Source organism: Cebus imitator, unplaced genomic scaffold, assembly GCF_001604975.1.
Source record: "Cebus imitator isolate Cc_AM_T3 unplaced genomic scaffold, Cebus_imitator-1.0 Scaffold231, whole genome shotgun sequence".
NCBI lineage: Eukaryota > Metazoa > Chordata > Mammalia > Primates > Cebidae > Cebus > Cebus imitator.
This window is the reverse complement of record NW_016107546.1, coordinates 606,034-625,376: the sequence shown is the minus strand read 5'-3', so window position 1 is coordinate 625,376 and position 19,343 is coordinate 606,034. Positions and strand designations below refer to the sequence as shown.

Sequence of the window (19,343 nt, the reverse complement as noted above, 5' to 3'; positions counted from 1 at the left end):
CAGAAACATGCCTTCTAGAAGATGACAAAATCGTGCAGTACATCCCTTTGCCCCTTTAAAATGCCTGATGCAATGCTTTCTCGGGGAAAGCAGGCTGGAATGCTAACGGGGTGAATGGTGGGGTTAGATGCTGGGATGAAACACTGATATCCCATTGCTAAATGAGATCACATACTTTGGCTGGATTTTCTTTCATTCCTTCATCAGGGCTGGCAGAGCCCCATTTTTTCCTTTAGGTCCTTCATATTGTCAGTCCCTTCTGTTCTCACTTCACCGATGAGCTCACACACTTTCTGGATCAAATTAAGCTGGTTCTCATCCAGCTTCTCCTGCAAATTGCAGACTCAAGGAAGTAAAATGGATTTGGGTAGTGTGAAGGGCAGTTGAAGAAAAGCCATTTTGCCTTCTACAACTTTTGTGAGTAATTTCACATGAAGATATCACCTACTCAGACAATTATTCTGACATGTACTATAAGGAAGTCACGCTAGTGGCCCATCGAATGCTGTCTTTTATCCTCAGGGCTTCATTATCTGGGTGCCTGCACATCTTACATTGCGCCTTCCTTGTCAACATCAAGGCAAGCTGAGCCAGGAGGACAGTGGGTCACAGGTAGAAAGCCTGCTGGCCACACTGCCCCTGGTAAGAGTTACTTGGGAAGCTGAACCAAAGATTTTTGCTGCTAGGTTGACTCACAGCAGAATCTGACCAGACAAGACACTATAGATGAGCCACTCTCGAGGAGCCTTGTTAAATATAGATAAAGTGGAGGAGGGAATCAGGCTGGCTGCCTTCCTATTTGGGATCTAACAGAAACCTCATTAGGAAATTTTCTGTTCTGAATGGCTTATGGCTAATGGCTTGTGAGGAAACAGCTTGATCAATGGTAAGTACAGCTGAAGACCCAGTGCTATGGACTGAATCGTGTCTCCCCAGATTCACATGTTGAAGCCCTAACCCACAATGTGACAGTATCTAGAGATAGGATCTTTAGGAGATAATTAAGATTAAAATGAGGAAATAAAGCTGGTGCCTGATTGCAATAATACTGGGGCCTTTAAGAAGACAGAGAGAGACCGACCTTTGCTTTTCTCCCTCTCTGCCATGTGAGGACACAGTGAGAAGGTAGCCACCTGCAAGCCAGGAAGCATGCGCTCAGCCAGAAGCAGACCGCGCTGGCACCCTGATTTCAGACTGCTGGCTTCCAGAACTGTGAGAAATCAGCTTTTTATTAAGTTGTATAGCCTGTCATATTTTGTTATGGCAGCCTGAGCAGACTAACACAGTGTCTTTGGGGCGAGAGGTAGGGGTAGGAGTGAGCTCTCACTTCTAAACCACCTCCCTGGAGAGGAAGGCAGGAGGAGGGTGCCCAGCTGGATGCCACAGAAGGAAGCCTGGCTCTGACCACACAGTAGAAGCTTTAGCACCTTCATGGGACACTGGAATATAATAGGGATTCCCTACTGTAGGAGGCTTGGTAGAACTACTTCAGCCTAGGAAACATAAAGAATCTACTTTTTAACTAGGAATCTGGCAGAAGCTAAAAGGAACTTAAGACATTTCTCAACAATCTCACACCTGAAAGATTGCTTAGCAAATTCCAGCCTTCACTGTCTGCTCATCCCTCTCCTACAGCACCAAACCCAATACATTTTGGTTTTGATCCCTTAATATGTGTTAGCATTTACACTGCAAGTAAGAAGAAATTCACGTTGGAATGACCAGGCCAAGGTGAACACCAGGAGAAGCTCCTGTTAACCTGATAACCCTAGAGGCCACTCTGCAATCCCTGGGAAGAGACCCAAGGACCTAAATGGGGCTGGCTTTGGGGTATATCCAATAGCAGGGAAAGGGACAGGGTTGGGGGAGGCTGTGGACTTGCAGGTGGTAGGTGGTACTGAAATTCACAGAGATGGGTCAGCTGGACCAGTTTCCCTGATGGCCCATTTTAGGTGTGGGGCATCTATCTTATGGCTGTGTAAACATCAGATGAAAGCGACTGGCTTCCACAGTGCTGCGGGCGCATGTGCACCCATCACTTCTCTTCTGCAATGGGTCTTTGCTGACACTGAATGTGAGAGTAAGGCTAGCAGGCATTTTGAGGGTTGGAAAAAAATTCCAGAAGCTGACACAAATTCTGAATGTGCCCAGGGAGTTCTCCAGAGGCACCTGCTGCTACCTACATAAGGTCTGGCCTGGCTCAGGCACTAATCTCTGGAAAGTCACACTAATAGATAAAACGGTGGTAGAACCTGGGGAGGTGGGGCATTTGGAGCAGCAGAACACCCTCTCCTCCCAGCAGCAATCAGACAGTGACAATGGCAACTGTCAATAGCGGGTGAAAAATAGACTTCTATATTATCCTAAAATTCAGTGTCTATCATGGTTAATGACAACCTATTGTTGACTCTCTTTCTGCAGGGAAAGCTTAGAGTTAGAAAATTCTTGGGCCTAAGAATCTCTTGCTACCACAAAGCCCATTATTCTGTCATTGATCCCTGGGTGTGCAGCCACCATGGGAATCAGTTACACTCAGCTCCCCAATGGGTGGCCCGGAGGTTTGACACAGGACACTCACTTTTGTGTAAACAGGTCTCAACAAAGCTTGGACCAATGCTTCATATTCTTCTTGGATGTCTTTTCTAATCTGCTTCTTGAGATTCAGATTCACCTCTTCCAAGTCTGTGAGTTGGGCTCTCAGAGCAGTGATTTCCATGATCATATCATGACTGAGCTCTGCAGCCTAGAAGCAGAGAAAATGTGCGCGTCTGTGTGTGAGAAAAACAATTCAGATTGTTTGTTTCCTGAAACAAATTCAGGAATTTCAAACCGCTACTATAAGACAGCTTCTTATAGATCAGTATTGAATTTCACTTCTATTTTAAACCTAATGAGAGTGAACATTCTGCTACATAAATGCGGGCAGAAGAATTTAAGGGTAATTCAAAAGTCCCAGAACAGTGCCAGACACAGAGCGTGCTCAATAAATGGTTGGTGAATAAGTAACCACAGAAAAGCCACTACGTAAGCCCTTTTCAGCTGGAGAAAAAGACTCCTACTGTCTTGGCCTCCGTATCCAAACCGGCCTTCCCTTGACACCTCAGCCCAAACATCCCTTTTCTTTTTTGGAATGCACTTTAACTGGCATCAAAAGAAAACGAGCAACCACAAAACTCCTCAAAGTAACAACAAAAACAGAACAAAACAAAACAAGTACAAAATAACAGACGTGACCAAAAAACTCAAGAAAAAAAAAATGCCCCGTAAGGAGGGTTGCTTACCAAAAGTAAAAGCACACTCCGTGGTTTTTCTTCAGTGGACCTTCATTGACAGGACCTCTACAGGTGACGCAAGCAAATGACACTAAGGCATCCCATTGCTGGCTAACCGTGAGAGTGTGGGTGTGAGAAATGGAGACAGGACCCTTTTTCATAGGAAATGACCTACCTGGCCAGCACTGTCTTCAGGTGGACCCTGGCCTGTTTGTGTAGCATCTAATTCCTGAGCAGGAGAAAGCAGTACACAACCAAACTCAAACATTCAGTCTTCCAACCATGGCTCAGGTCAGTACAACACATTCCAAACACCTCCTATGTGTGTTAATGGAACCCCATTTTGAGAACCTTAGGCTGTGCCTGGAGCCAAGACTGTGTGTTGTCCCCCGGACTTTGATGCCTAACACAGCCTCAAAAGACAACATCGACTTCCAGGTATCCACACTGATGCTGAAAATTGAGTAATGGGGATAGGCCCAAATGGTGGTGGCTGCAAGGCACATTATTTGACATTGTAATGCTTCATTTGGTGTTTTGGCTAGTCTTTTAGACTTTTGAACTTTTTAAACTATAAAGTAAAATCACATTAAACCTCTGATGCAAACTACCTTCACAATAGCGTGTAACCCAGGCAAGAGTGCGACTCTCCGTCCCACCAGTGGGCTCGTATTTTAAGGAAGTCTCATCAGTAAGACTGACTCATGACATGCATCCTGAAGAGAAAGTTTACTCACGGATCCTGGCTTCCTTCCCAGACCAGGAACAGCACATGGTGGGTGCCTTGTGTTTGCCAAGGGTGGAAAGGTCAGCCCCTTTGTTGCTCACCTTTTGTATTCCCCACTGGATACCTCCAAAGCACATACGCTAGTGTGCAACTGAGAATACCAGAGCCCAAGAGAATGAGCCAATTAGAAAAGAAATTTGAGGGTACAGTTCACCCTCAATTCTGGCATAGGAACCGCTGTATGCACATTAACCCCCTCGGTTTTACTTTTCTGAGTGCCTCCTGGCTTCCCTGCCCACGCCCATTCTGTACTGTAGTTCTCGTCTCTCGGGGAACCTACTTGCTGTTTCTGACTGAGCCTCTGCCTAGCATGACACAACACATGCTCATAGCACATGCAGTAGGTCTCAAAGTTGCTGCGTTCTCTTGCCATCACATCACAACCCAGGGAAAGGAGGCAGGCCTCAAGGTGATCTCTCCTGAAAGTGATCTGAAAAGAAAGGCGTTTGTCACAGCCATGCCAGCAGGGCAGCCTCCTCATGCCAGGGCCCGGGGCGTCACTGCCTTGGCTCACAGACTCACTTTTGTTTCTCCTCCACATCTGAGCATGGGCTCGATGAGCCTTGCCAGCCTCTCTTTCAGGTCAGCTTTGAACATTTGTAGGGACACAGGGACAGTGGAGGCCCACACAGCATGTGTTGAAACATTGAAAGGTTATAAATCAAACTAACAAAGTATCAGAATGAAATGTTTAATTCTCCAACCTTAAAAAATAGACCTGAAAAATGACCTAGAAAGCCAGATTTGAATTTATTATTCCTGGACTATAGTTTTTTTTTTTTTTTTTTTTTTGAGACAGGGTCTTGCTCTATTGCCCAGGCTGGAGTTCAGTGGTACAATCTTGGCCCACTGCATCTTTTGTATCCCAGGTTCAAGCAATTCTCCCACCTCAGCCTTCCAAGTAGCTGGGATTACAGGAGCACACCACCATGCCTGGCTAATTTTTGTATTTTTAGTAGAGTCGGGGTTTCATCATGTTTGCCAGGCTGGTCTCAAACTCCTGACCTCAGATGATCCACCGCCTTGGCCTTCCAAAGTGCTGGGATTATAGGGGTGAGCCACTACTCTCAGTTCTATGCTGAAGTGTGGTGACCTGGGGAGAGCTGGTCCCCAACCTATAGTTTACAGTGTGACCCCTTTCTCTTCCCAGCTCTAGCCTTATATCATGCTGGGAGGTCTTCACATGCCTGTGAGCAGACATCCTAGCTCACATGTCCAAACTGCATCCACACTCCCACAGTTGCCCCTTGGTCACTTCCAGGCCAGGAGTGTGCACACTAGTGATGAGGTCCTCTCTCACTCTGAGGAAGGTGATCAGGGAAGAGGCCCATTCAGACCATGGACTCAGGGAATTCCAGGTCCCAGGTACTTAGAGCATGGTCTAAAATGAAGGCCAGGACTCTAAGAAGACATGTCCCTATGGCCCAGGGGATTTCTTACTTTGTAGGGAAGGTCATGGCTGGAGAAAGGCCAGAAAGGGGCCCTCTGGGGGGATCTGGCAGGACCATCTCTTGGTCCAGTCCAGGGCCCACACAGATCATTCTCTAGGCAATTCCACTCACTCCCTTTCTCCAGGAGATTGGGCATGATTTTTGAAGAGGTGACAATGAGGGAACAGCCTATCCTTCCAAGGCAGACTTAGATTTAGGTCCTAGAGAGAAATGGGAGCCAATATATGGAAGGCAGGACAGACATAGCCAACTAGGACCTGCATATCTATGCAAGTGTGTTTGTCCCTCTGTGCATCGATGAGTGTGTCTATGTGTGTGCCTCTTGTCTGCGGATGGGGAGTGAGAAGGTTTATTGGGTCAAGTCTAAGACTCAGCCTAAACTGTAATGTGAGTTTTATCTGTGACACTTCTGGGGTCAGGCTGGCTTCTGCTCCCTGGCCATCTGCCATCGAAGCCAGCCTGTCCTTTGAGCCTGGGGGATCCCCCTGGCTCTAATTTGCTTGTTCTGGAAGGCCCAGGGCACTGTCCTATCATTGTAACCCCAATGCCCCACAAACTTCCAGGGAAAGCCTACCATGGGCTTGGCCAAGGTAAGTTATTGAGACAAACTAGCAGAGATGGCAAATAGCAGTTAAGACCAGCCCTGATGGAGGATTGAGGTCAGTGGCTCACTCACCACGGCTGGGGAGGGGAGACAGGATGCTATTTTGGAGGCAAGCTGGCAGTATCTATGACAAGATTTTACATGTTTGTGACTTTTGACCCCATAGCTCCTCTTCTAGGAACTTAGGAAATAAAAGTTGTCCACAAAAATAAATGTAAACAGATATTCTCTATATGTTTTCCAAAAGAAAAGAAAAATGGAAACAACCTAAAGTGCCTCACAATAGAAACGAGTTGAATCCATCTGGCTCATAGATGTGATGAAATATTGAACAGCCACCATAAATGGACATATGTTTATTGACGAGGAAAGATGTTTATAACATATTGTCAAGTGGGGGAAAAAACATGCTATATAAAAGGTCATGCAGCATAATCTTATTTTATTAAAAAAAAAGTGTATTAGTTTGTTTTCATGCTGCTGATAAAGAGATACCTGAGACTGGACAATTTACAAAAGAAAGGGGTTTATGGACTTACAGTTCCACGTGGCTAGGGAGGCCTCACAATCATGGCAAAGGCAAGGAGGAGCAAGTCACATCTTACATGGATGGCAGCAGGTAAAGAGAGACCTTGTGTAGGGAAACTCCCGTTTTTAAAACAATCAGATTTCATGAGACTCATTCACTATCATGAGAACAGTGCAGGAAATACCCTATAATTCAATCACCTCCCATAACACGTGGGAATCGTGGGAGTTACAATTCAAGATGAGATTTGGATGGGGATACAACCAAACCATATCAAAGTACATAAGTAGAAAAAGGTTACAAATCAAGTTTGGAAGAAAATGTGTCAAAATAATAATAGTGGAGGCCAGGCGCTGTGGCTCACATCTGTAATCCCAGCACTTTGGGACACCAAAGAGGGATTACTTGAGGCCAAGAGTTTGAGATCAGCCTGGGCAACATAGTGAGACCCCATCTCTTAAAAAAAATAATAATAGTGGTTATCAATAAATACTAAGATTATGAGTATATTTTCTAAAACATGAGTATATTTTCTACTACAATGTAATAAAATGTATATACTATATAATTAAAATAACTAGCAAATATATGTAAAAATAAAATGCATATAGTAATCTAAAGGTAGTTGAGCTTTTTAAAAGTCATCAACTATATCAGCATGGCAGGATATGATGAAGATATGTGCAGTGGAGCAGCAGATGGAAACTTCTGCTCACACTAGATTGAATGAACAGTGGACAGGCAATGAGGGGCAGGAACTGTGTCTCCCACTCACACTCCAGGGCCCTCCTCAAGGGGCTGCATTAGTGGGTGGGGTGAGGGCAGGATGACCTGCCCCTGTTACCCTTCTTGCCCCATTCAGTCTCTGGAGAGTGAACACCGGGACAGCCATGGTTTAGTTGCTGATACACGGCAAAAGGAACTCAAGATTCTACCCCTGGACCTTGACCTACTGGTGAAACGGCAAGGCTGCATGGGCTTGGTCATGACAAAGGAAGCACTTCCTGGTTTGACTGTAATGAAAGCCTGGAACCATGAGAAGTCACAAGACCTGACTGGAGGTCAGCAAAGTGTGGCTAGTGACTTCCTCTGAGCCCAGTGCTCAGAGCCAGCCACAGCAACTCAGCCTCTATCTGTCCTGGGCATCAGTGCCCAGACATAAGTGTGCCAACCAGGCCTCCAACAGCTGTTATACAGGGCAAACCCTTCTCACAGTAATGCCACCAAAGCCTCTGCAGACACAGGATCCCAAACCCACAGAAACGCACCAGTGGGCCATGGTGGCCCTCTGCCATGCCCTCTGAGCCAACATGATGTTTTACCCAGCCAGCAGGAGGAGTCTTTGATGAGTCTGTGTAACACCAAAGAGGTGGGAAAGGTAGGACTCTCCGTGAGCATCTCCAGAGGCCAGAGAAGTTCCATTGTTTCCTTTTCTCAGGGCTCTGCTGAGGCCTCGAGAGGTTGAGCTGAAAGAGCAGCTCAAGGGGAGAGAAGCTGGAAGCAGGGAAAGGGGGAAGGGTGCAGGCAGAGCACCTGCAGGGGACATGGGACAGGGAGCATGTCTGAGGAGGGGCAGACAGGAAGCTGTGAGTGGCCAGTGATGGAGGGGTACAGGGAGGCTCTCAGGCACACTATGCACTCGGCCTTCTAGAAGCAGCATAAGGAGCAGCCTGGGTGGCTTCTGTGGGCTCAGCCTTCCTTGGACTCTTGGGGAAATTTATTTCCTAAAAGCTGCTCTACAACCTGCCCCTGCCTCCCTGGTCACTGTAAATGTCAGCTATGCTTGTGTCAAAATGCATTGTGAGTGGGTGCCATTGGCCAGCTTCTTCTCCAGTACCTGGCTGGCATAAGAGTTGCAGAGTAGGCCTGGTGCAGTGGCTCATGCCTGTAATCCCAGCACTTAGAGAGGCCAAGGTGGGTGGCTCACAAGGTCAGAAGTTCATGACCAGCCTGACCAGCTTGGTGAAACTCTGTCTTTAATAAATATACAAAAATTAGCTGGGTGTTGTGGTGCCCACCAGTAATCCCAGCTAGTAAGGAGGCTGAGGCAGGAGAATTGCTTGAACCTAGGAGGCGGAGGTTGCAGTGAGCTCAGATTGTACCACTGCACTCCAGCCTGGGCGACAGAGTGAGAATCCATCTCAACAACAACAACAACAGAGGATTGCTGGCAAGATGGCCAAATAGGAACAACTTCAGCATGCAGCTCTGGCTCAGATACTGCACTTTTTCTATGGTCTTCACAACCCACAGACCAGGAAATTCCCTCTGGTGCCTATAACATCAGCGCTCAGGGTTTCCAGCACAAAACTGGGCGGCTGTATGGGAGGATACCGAGCTAGCTGCAGCAGTGTTTTGTTTTTTTTTTCTTTCATACCCCAGTGGCACCTGGAATGCCAGTGAGACAGAACTGCTCACTCCCCTGAAAAAGGGGGCTGAAGCCAGGGAGCCAAGTGATCCGACTCAGTGGCCCCCGCCCCCACAAAGACAGGCAAGCTAAGATCCACTGGCTTGAAATGTTTGCAGCCAGCACGGCAATATGAGCTCAACCTGGGACATTCGAGCTTGCTGGGGGAGGGGTGTCCACCATTGCTGAGGCTCCAGTAGGCGGTTTTAACCTCACCTCTGTAAACAAAGTCGCTGGGAAGTTTACACAGTGACTGGGTGGAGCCCACAGTAGCTCAGCAAGGCCTCTGCAGGCAGACTGTGTTACTAGACTCCCTCCTCACTGGGCAGGGCATCTCTGAAAAAAGGCAGAGGCCTATCAGGGACTTATAAATAAAGCCCCCACCTTCCTGGGACAGAGCACTTGGGAAAAGGAGCACCTGTGGGTTCAGCTTCAGCAGACTTAAACGTCCCTGCCTGGCAGCTCTAAACAGAGCAGTGGCTCTCCCAGCACAGTGTTTGAATTCTGATAAGGGACAGACAGCCTCCTCAAGTGGCTCCCTGATCCCTGTGTATCCTGACTGGGAGACACCTCCCAGTAGGGGCTGACAGACACCTCATACAGGAGATTTGTGGCTGGCATCTGGTGGGTACCCTTCTGGAACAAAGCTACCAGAGGAAGGAACAGGCAGCAATCTTTGCTGTTCTGCAGCCCCTGCTGGTGATTCCTAGGCAAGCAGGGTCTGGAGTGGACCTCTAGCNCCTCCACATCTGAGCATGGGCTCGATGAGCCTTGCCAGCCTCTCTTTCAGGTCAGCTTTGAACATTTGTAGGGACACAGGGACAGTGGAGGCCCACACAGCATGTGTTGAAACATTGAAAGGTTATAAATCAAACTAACAAAGTATCAGAATGAAATGTTTAATTCTCCAACCTTAAAAAATAGACCTGAAAAATGACCTAGAAAGCCAGATTTGAATTTATTATTCCTGGACTATAGTTTTTTTTTTTTTTTTTTTTTTGAGACAGGGTCTTGCTCTATTGCCCAGGCTGGAGTTCAGTGGTACAATCTTGGCCCACTGCATCTTTTGTATCCCAGGTTCAAGCAATTCTCCCACCTCAGCCTTCCAAGTAGCTGGGATTACAGGAGCACACCACCATGCCTGGCTAATTTTTGTATTTTTAGTAGAGTCGGGGTTTCATCATGTTTGCCAGGCTGGTCTCAAACTCCTGACCTCAGATGATCCACCGCCTTGGCCTTCCAAAGTGCTGGGATTATAGGGGTGAGCCACTACTCTCAGTTCTATGCTGAAGTGTGGTGACCTGGGGAGAGCTGGTCCCCAACCTATAGTTTACAGTGTGACCCCTTTCTCTTCCCAGCTCTAGCCTTATATCATGCTGGGAGGTCTTCACATGCCTGTGAGCAGACATCCTAGCTCACATGTCCAAACTGCATCCACACTCCCACAGTTGCCCCTTGGTCACTTCCAGGCCAGGAGTGTGCACACTAGTGATGAGGTCCTCTCTCACTCTGAGGAAGGTGATCAGGGAAGAGGCCCATTCAGACCATGGACTCAGGGAATTCCAGGTCCCAGGTACTTAGAGCATGGTCTAAAATGAAGGCCAGGACTCTAAGAAGACATGTCCCTATGGCCCAGGGGATTTCTTACTTTGTAGGGAAGGTCATGGCTGGAGAAAGGCCAGAAAGGGGCCCTCTGGGGGGATCTGGCAGGACCATCTCTTGGTCCAGTCCAGGGCCCACACAGATCATTCTCTAGGCAATTCCACTCACTCCCTTTCTCCAGGAGATTGGGCATGATTTTTGAAGAGGTGACAATGAGGGAACAGCCTATCCTTCCAAGGCAGACTTAGATTTAGGTCCTAGAGAGAAATGGGAGCCAATATATGGAAGGCAGGACAGACATAGCCAACTAGGACCTGCATATCTATGCAAGTGTGTTTGTCCCTCTGTGCATCGATGAGTGTGTCTATGTGTGTGCCTCTTGTCTGCGGATGGGGAGTGAGAAGGTTTATTGGGTCAAGTCTAAGACTCAGCCTAAACTGTAATGTGAGTTTTATCTGTGACACTTCTGGGGTCAGGCTGGCTTCTGCTCCCTGGCCATCTGCCATCGAAGCCAGCCTGTCCTTTGAGCCTGGGGGATCCCCCTGGCTCTAATTTGCTTGTTCTGGAAGGCCCAGGGCACTGTCCTATCATTGTAACCCCAATGCCCCACAAACTTCCAGGGAAAGCCTACCATGGGCTTGGCCAAGGTAAGTTATTGAGACAAACTAGCAGAGATGGCAAATAGCAGTTAAGACCAGCCCTGATGGAGGATTGAGGTCAGTGGCTCACTCACCACGGCTGGGGAGGGGAGACAGGATGCTATTTTGGAGGCAAGCTGGCAGTATCTATGACAAGATTTTACATGTTTGTGACTTTTGACCCCATAGCTCCTCTTCTAGGAACTTAGGAAATAAAAGTTGTCCACAAAAATAAATGTAAACAGATATTCTCTATATGTTTTCCAAAAGAAAAGAAAAATGGAAACAACCTAAAGTGCCTCACAATAGAAACGAGTTGAATCCATCTGGCTCATAGATGTGATGAAATATTGAACAGCCACCATAAATGGACATATGTTTATTGACGAGGAAAGATGTTTATAACATATTGTCAAGTGGGGGAAAAAACATGCTATATAAAAGGTCATGCAGCATAATCTTATTTTATTAAAAAAAAAGTGTATTAGTTTGTTTTCATGCTGCTGATAAAGAGATACCTGAGACTGGACAATTTACAAAAGAAAGGGGTTTATGGACTTACAGTTCCACGTGGCTAGGGAGGCCTCACAATCATGGCAAAGGCAAGGAGGAGCAAGTCACATCTTACATGGATGGCAGCAGGTAAAGAGAGACCTTGTGTAGGGAAACTCCCGTTTTTAAAACAATCAGATTTCATGAGACTCATTCACTATCATGAGAACAGTGCAGGAAATACCCTATAATTCAATCACCTCCCATAACACGTGGGAATCGTGGGAGTTACAATTCAAGATGAGATTTGGATGGGGATACAACCAAACCATATCAAAGTACATAAGTAGAAAAAGGTTACAAATCAAGTTTGGAAGAAAATGTGTCAAAATAATAATAGTGGAGGCCAGGCGCTGTGGCTCACATCTGTAATCCCAGCACTTTGGGACACCAAAGAGGGATTACTTGAGGCCAAGAGTTTGAGATCAGCCTGGGCAACATAGTGAGACCCCATCTCTTAAAAAAAATAATAATAGTGGTTATCAATAAATACTAAGATTATGAGTATATTTTCTAAAACATGAGTATATTTTCTACTACAATGTAATAAAATGTATATACTATATAATTAAAATAACTAGCAAATATATGTAAAAATAAAATGCATATAGTAATCTAAAGGTAGTTGAGCTTTTTAAAAGTCATCAACTATATCAGCATGGCAGGATATGATGAAGATATGTGCAGTGGAGCAGCAGATGGAAACTTCTGCTCACACTAGATTGAATGAACAGTGGACAGGCAATGAGGGGCAGGAACTGTGTCTCCCACTCACACTCCAGGGCCCTCCTCAAGGGGCTGCATTAGTGGGTGGGGTGAGGGCAGGATGACCTGCCCCTGTTACCCTTCTTGCCCCATTCAGTCTCTGGAGAGTGAACACCGGGACAGCCATGGTTTAGTTGCTGATACACGGCAAAAGGAACTCAAGATTCTACCCCTGGACCTTGACCTACTGGTGAAACGGCAAGGCTGCATGGGCTTGGTCATGACAAAGGAAGCACTTCCTGGTTTGACTGTAATGAAAGCCTGGAACCATGAGAAGTCACAAGACCTGACTGGAGGTCAGCAAAGTGTGGCTAGTGACTTCCTCTGAGCCCAGTGCTCAGAGCCAGCCACAGCAACTCAGCCTCTATCTGTCCTGGGCATCAGTGCCCAGACATAAGTGTGCCAACCAGGCCTCCAACAGCTGTTATACAGGGCAAACCCTTCTCACAGTAATGCCACCAAAGCCTCTGCAGACACAGGATCCCAAACCCACAGAAACGCACCAGTGGGCCATGGTGGCCCTCTGCCATGCCCTCTGAGCCAACATGATGTTTTACCCAGCCAGCAGGAGGAGTCTTTGATGAGTCTGTGTAACACCAAAGAGGTGGGAAAGGTAGGACTCTCCGTGAGCATCTCCAGAGGCCAGAGAAGTTCCATTGTTTCCTTTTCTCAGGGCTCTGCTGAGGCCTCGAGAGGTTGAGCTGAAAGAGCAGCTCAAGGGGAGAGAAGCTGGAAGCAGGGAAAGGGGGAAGGGTGCAGGCAGAGCACCTGCAGGGGACATGGGACAGGGAGCATGTCTGAGGAGGGGCAGACAGGAAGCTGTGAGTGGCCAGTGATGGAGGGGTACAGGGAGGCTCTCAGGCACACTATGCACTCGGCCTTCTAGAAGCAGCATAAGGAGCAGCCTGGGTGGCTTCTGTGGGCTCAGCCTTCCTTGGACTCTTGGGGAAATTTATTTCCTAAAAGCTGCTCTACAACCTGCCCCTGCCTCCCTGGTCACTGTAAATGTCAGCTATGCTTGTGTCAAAATGCATTGTGAGTGGGTGCCATTGGCCAGCTTCTTCTCCAGTACCTGGCTGGCATAAGAGTTGCAGAGTAGGCCTGGTGCAGTGGCTCATGCCTGTAATCCCAGCACTTAGAGAGGCCAAGGTGGGTGGCTCACAAGGTCAGAAGTTCATGACCAGCCTGACCAGCTTGGTGAAACTCTGTCTTTAATAAATATACAAAAATTAGCTGGGTGTTGTGGTGCCCACCAGTAATCCCAGCTAGTAAGGAGGCTGAGGCAGGAGAATTGCTTGAACCTAGGAGGCGGAGGTTGCAGTGAGCTCAGATTGTACCACTGCACTCCAGCCTGGGCGACAGAGTGAGAATCCATCTCAACAACAACAACAACAGAGGATTGCTGGCAAGATGGCCAAATAGGAACAACTTCAGCATGCAGCTCTGGCTCAGATACTGCACTTTTTCTATGGTCTTCACAACCCACAGACCAGGAAATTCCCTCTGGTGCCTATAACATCAGCGCTCAGGGTTTCCAGCACAAAACTGGGCGGCTGTATGGGAGGATACCGAGCTAGCTGCAGCAGTGTTTTGTTTTTTTTTTCTTTCATACCCCAGTGGCACCTGGAATGCCAGTGAGACAGAACTGCTCACTCCCCTGAAAAAGGGGGCTGAAGCCAGGGAGCCAAGTGATCCGACTCAGTGGCCCCCGCCCCCACAAAGACAGGCAAGCTAAGATCCACTGGCTTGAAATGTTTGCAGCCAGCACGGCAATATGAGCTCAACCTGGGACATTCGAGCTTGCTGGGGGAGGGGTGTCCACCATTGCTGAGGCTCCAGTAGGCGGTTTTAACCTCACCTCTGTAAACAAAGTCGCTGGGAAGTTTACACAGTGACTGGGTGGAGCCCACAGTAGCTCAGCAAGGCCTCTGCAGGCAGACTGTGTTACTAGACTCCCTCCTCACTGGGCAGGGCATCTCTGAAAAAAGGCAGAGGCCTATCAGGGACTTATAAATAAAGCCCCCACCTTCCTGGGACAGAGCACTTGGGAAAAGGAGCACCTGTGGGTTCAGCTTCAGCAGACTTAAACGTCCCTGCCTGGCAGCTCTAAACAGAGCAGTGGCTCTCCCAGCACAGTGTTTGAATTCTGATAAGGGACAGACAGCCTCCTCAAGTGGCTCCCTGATCCCTGTGTATCCTGACTGGGAGACACCTCCCAGTAGGGGCTGACAGACACCTCATACAGGAGATTTGTGGCTGGCATCTGGTGGGTACCCTTCTGGAACAAAGCTACCAGAGGAAGGAACAGGCAGCAATCTTTGCTGTTCTGCAGCCCCTGCTGGTGATTCCTAGGCAAGCAGGGTCTGGAGTGGACCTCTAGCAAACTCCAGCAGACCTGCAGCAGAGGGGCCTGACTGTTAGAAGAAAAACTAACAAACAGAAAGAAACAGCTTCAACATCAATTGAAAGGACATCCACTCAGAGACCCCATCCAAAGGTCATAAACTCAAAGACCAAAGATAGATACATCCACAAAGATGGGAAGAAACCAGTGCAAAAGGGCTGAAAATTCCAAAAACTAGAATGCCTCTTCTCCCCCAAGGGATCACAACTCTTCACCAACAAGGGAACAAAACTGGATGGAAAATGAGTTTGACAAATTGACAGAGTAGGCATCAGAAGGTGGGTTATAACAAACTTCTCCAAGCTAAACATGCATGTTTTAACCCAATGCAAGGAAACTAAAAACCTTGAAAAAAGGTTAGATGAAATGCTAATGAGAATAACCAGCATGGAGAAGAATATAAATGACCTGATGGAGCTGAAAAACACAGCATGAGAACTTACTGAAGCATACACAAGTTTCAATAGCCAAATCAATCAAGTAGAAAAAAGGATATCAGAGATTGAAGATCAACTCAATGAAATAAAGCAAGAAGGCAATATTAGAGAAAAAAGAGTGAAAAGAAATGAACAAAGCCTCCAAGAAATAGGAGATTATGTGAAAAGACCAAATCTATGTTTGATCAGTGTACCTGAAAGTGACAAGGAGAATGAAACCACATTGGAGAACACTCTTCAGGATATTATCCAGGAAAACTTGCCCAACCTAGCAAGGCAGGCCAACATTAAAATCCAGGAAATACAGAGAACACAACAAAATACTTCTCGAAAGAGCAACCCCAAGACACATAATTGTCAGATTCATCCGGGTTGAAAATGAAGGAAAAACTGCTAAGGGCAGCCAGAGAGAAAGATCAGGTTACTCACAAAGGGAAGCACATCAGACTCACAGCAGATCTCTCGGCAGAAACCCTACAAGCCAGAAGAGAGTGGGGGCCAACATTTAACATTCTTACAAAAATTTTCAACCGAGAATTTCATATCCAGCCAAACTAAGTTTTATAAGCTAAGGAGAAATAAAATGCTTTATGGACAAGCAACTGCTGAGAGATTTCATCACCACCAGGCCTGCCTTACAAGAGCTCCTGAAGGGAGCACTAAACATGGAAAGGAAAAACTGGTACCAGCCACTGCAAAAACATACCAAACTGTAAAGACCATCAACAGTATGAAGAAACTGCATCAATTAATGGACAAAACAATCAGCTAGCATCATAATGGCAGAATCAAATTCACACTTAACAATGTTAACCTTAAAGTAAATGGGCTAAATGCCCCAATTAAAATGGGCTAAATGCCACAGACTGGCAAATTGGATAGAGTCAAGACTCATTGGTGTGCTATATTCAGAAGACCCATCTCATATGCAAAGACACACATAAGATCAAAACAGAGGCATGGAAGAAGATTTACCAAGCAAATAGCAAAAAAAAGCAGAGGTTGCAATCCTAGTCTCTGATAAAACAGACTTTAAAGCAACAAAGATCAAAAGAGACAAAGAAGAGCACTACATAATGGTAAAGGGATCAATGCAACAAGAAAAGATAAATGTCCTAAATATATATGCACCTGATATAGAAGAGGGATCCAAGATGGTCGATTAGGAGCAGCTCTGGATTGCAGCTCCCAGCAGGAGCACAGAGGGTGAGTGGATGCCACATTTCCAGATGGAGGAGCACCATGGGTTACCAGAATATTTTGGCTGGTGCGGCAGGTCTCCACTCAAAAAACTCACATGGGTCTGGGCGCCATTTCAGCTGGTGACTGGAGCACATGGGAGACAGAGTCGCCCGTTCAACTGATAAAAAGGGGACTGAAACAGGGAGCCAGGCCAGGAGATTCCTGGGTGAAAAAGCGCCACAAGTCCCCAGCATGGCTGTTTCAGCCGGCACAGTGGGTCTCCACATGGGAAATCCCACAGATCCAGGAGCTGTTTCAACAGGCAACAGGAAAGCCTGGGAGACAGAGTCGCCTGTTAAACTGAAAAAAAGGGGACTGAAACAGCGAGCCAGGCCCGGAGATTTCTGGGCAAAAAAGTACCACGAGTCTCCAGTGCCCAGCACAGTGGGTCTCTGCACAAAATCTCACACAAATCCAGGCACCTTTTCAACTGATGACTGGAACGCCTGGGAGACAGTCACCTGTTCAACTGAAAAAAAGGGGACTGAAATAGGGAGCCAGGCCAGGGGATTCCTGGGCGAAAAAGCACCACAAGTCTCCAGTGCAGCTGTTTCAGCCAGTGCAGTAGGTCTGCACATGGGAAATCACACAGATCCAGGTGCCGTTTCAACTGGTGACTGGAATGCCTGGGAGACACAGTCGCCCGTTCAACTGGAAAAAAAAAAAAAAAAAAAAAAAAAAAGAAAACAGGTCTGAGGTAGGGAGACAGGTAATCAGGCTCGGCTGGTCCCACCCCCCAAAAAACCAGCAATCTGAAATGCTCTGGATTGAGAGTTTCATAGCAAGCACAGCTGAACCCAGGATGGTCCAGCTCTGTGGGGGAGGGGTATCTACCATTGCCAAGGTGACCCACCACTGCTGAGGCGGCCCGCCACTGCCGAGGTGGTCCGCCATTACAGAGAGAGTCTGCCACTACAGAGGCAGGCTGCCACTGCCAAGGCAGTTCTAACTATACCTCTATAAACAGGACTGCAGGGAAGTTCACACTGCAGCTGGGCAGAGCCCACAGCAGCTCAGCAACACCTCTGCTGGCAGACTGTGACTAGGCTGCCTCCTCACTTGGCAGGGCAGCCCTGAAAAAAGGCAGCAGTATGACAGAAAATTATAAATAAAGCCCTATCTTCCCGGAACAGAGAACCTGGGGGAAAAAAAAGGTGGTTATGAGTTCTGCTGCAGCAGACTGAAACATACCTGCCCAGCAGCTCTGAACGGAACAACGGAGCTCATAGCTCAACACTTGATCTCAAATAAAGGACAGACTGTCTCTTCATGCAGCTCCCTGATGCCCTTATATCCAAAGAGTCACCACATAAAGGAGAGCTCAGACTGACATCTGGCAGGTATCCTTCTGGGACAAAGATAGCAGAAGAAGAAACTGGCAGCAACCCTTACTGTTCTGTAGCCACTGCAGGTGATCCCCAGGCAAGCAGGGTCTGGAGTGGACCTCCAGCAGTCCTACAGCAGAGGGGCCTGACTGTTAGAAGGAAAACTAAGAAACAGAGAGAAATAACTTCATCATCAACAAACTGGACGTCCACTCAGAGACCCCATCTGAAAGTCACCAACTACAAAGACCACAGGTAAATAAATCCACAAAGATGGGAAGAAACCAGTGCAAAAAGGAACAAAACACCCAAAACCAGAACACCTCTCCTCCTCCAAGGGATCACAACTCCTCACCAGCAGGGGAACAAGACTGGATGGAGAATAAGTCATGAATTGACAGAAACAGGCTTCAGAAGGTGAGTAATAAGAAACTTCTCTGAGCTAAAAGAACATGTTCTAACCCAATGCAAAGAAAGTAAGAACCTTGAAAAAAGGTTTGACGAAATGCTAACTAGAATAAACAGCTTAGAGAGGAATATAAATGAATAGATGGAGCTGAAAAACACAACACGAGAACTTCGCGAAGCATACACAAGTTTCAATAGCTGAATCGACCAAACAGAAGAAAGGATATCAGAGGTCAAAGCTCAACTCAATGAAATAAAACGAGAAGGCAACATTAGAGAAAAAAGAGTAAAAAGAAACACAACCTCCAAGAAATATGGGATTATGTGAAAAGACCTAATCTACGTTTGATAGGTGTACCTGAATGTGATGGAGAGAATGAATCTAAGCTGGAAAATACTCTTCAGGATATTAACCAGGAGAACTTCCCCAACCTAGCAAGGCAGGCCAGTATTCAAGCCCAGGAAATACAGAGAACACCACAAAGATATTCCTCAAGAAGAGCAACCTCAAGACACATAATCTTCAGATTCACAGGGTTGAAATGAAGGAGAAAAAAAGGGCAGCCAGAGAGAAAGGTCAGGTTACCCATGAACGCAAACCCCTCAGACTCACAGTGGATCTCTCAGCAGAAACCCTACAAGCCAGAAGAGAGTGGGGGCCAATATTCAACATCCTTAAAAAAAAGAAATTTCAACCTAGGATTTCATATCCAGCCAAACTAAGTTTCATAAGCAAAGGAGAAATAAAATCCTTTACAAACAAGCAATTACTCAGAGACTTCATCACCACCAGGCCTGCTTTACAAGAGCTCCTGAAAGAAGCACTAAACATAGAAAGGAACAACCAGTACCAGCCACTCCAAAAACATACCAAATGGTAAAGAGCATTGACACAATGAAGAAACTGCATCAACTAACGG

At 46.8% G+C, this 19,343-nt stretch overlaps 1 protein-coding gene across 1 annotated transcript in view; it reads right to left on the bottom strand.

The window, feature by feature from the left end:
• LOC108281728 (coiled-coil domain-containing protein 162-like) overlaps window positions 1-19,343 on the bottom strand; it is a 53,809-nt gene that overhangs the window by 14,041 nt on the left and 20,425 nt on the right. The window contains 1 exon segment of the mRNA XM_037727434.1: window positions 2,579-2,743. Coding sequence (XP_037583362.1) covers window positions 2,579-2,722 — 144 coding nt within the window. The 5' untranslated portion in view covers window positions 2,723-2,743.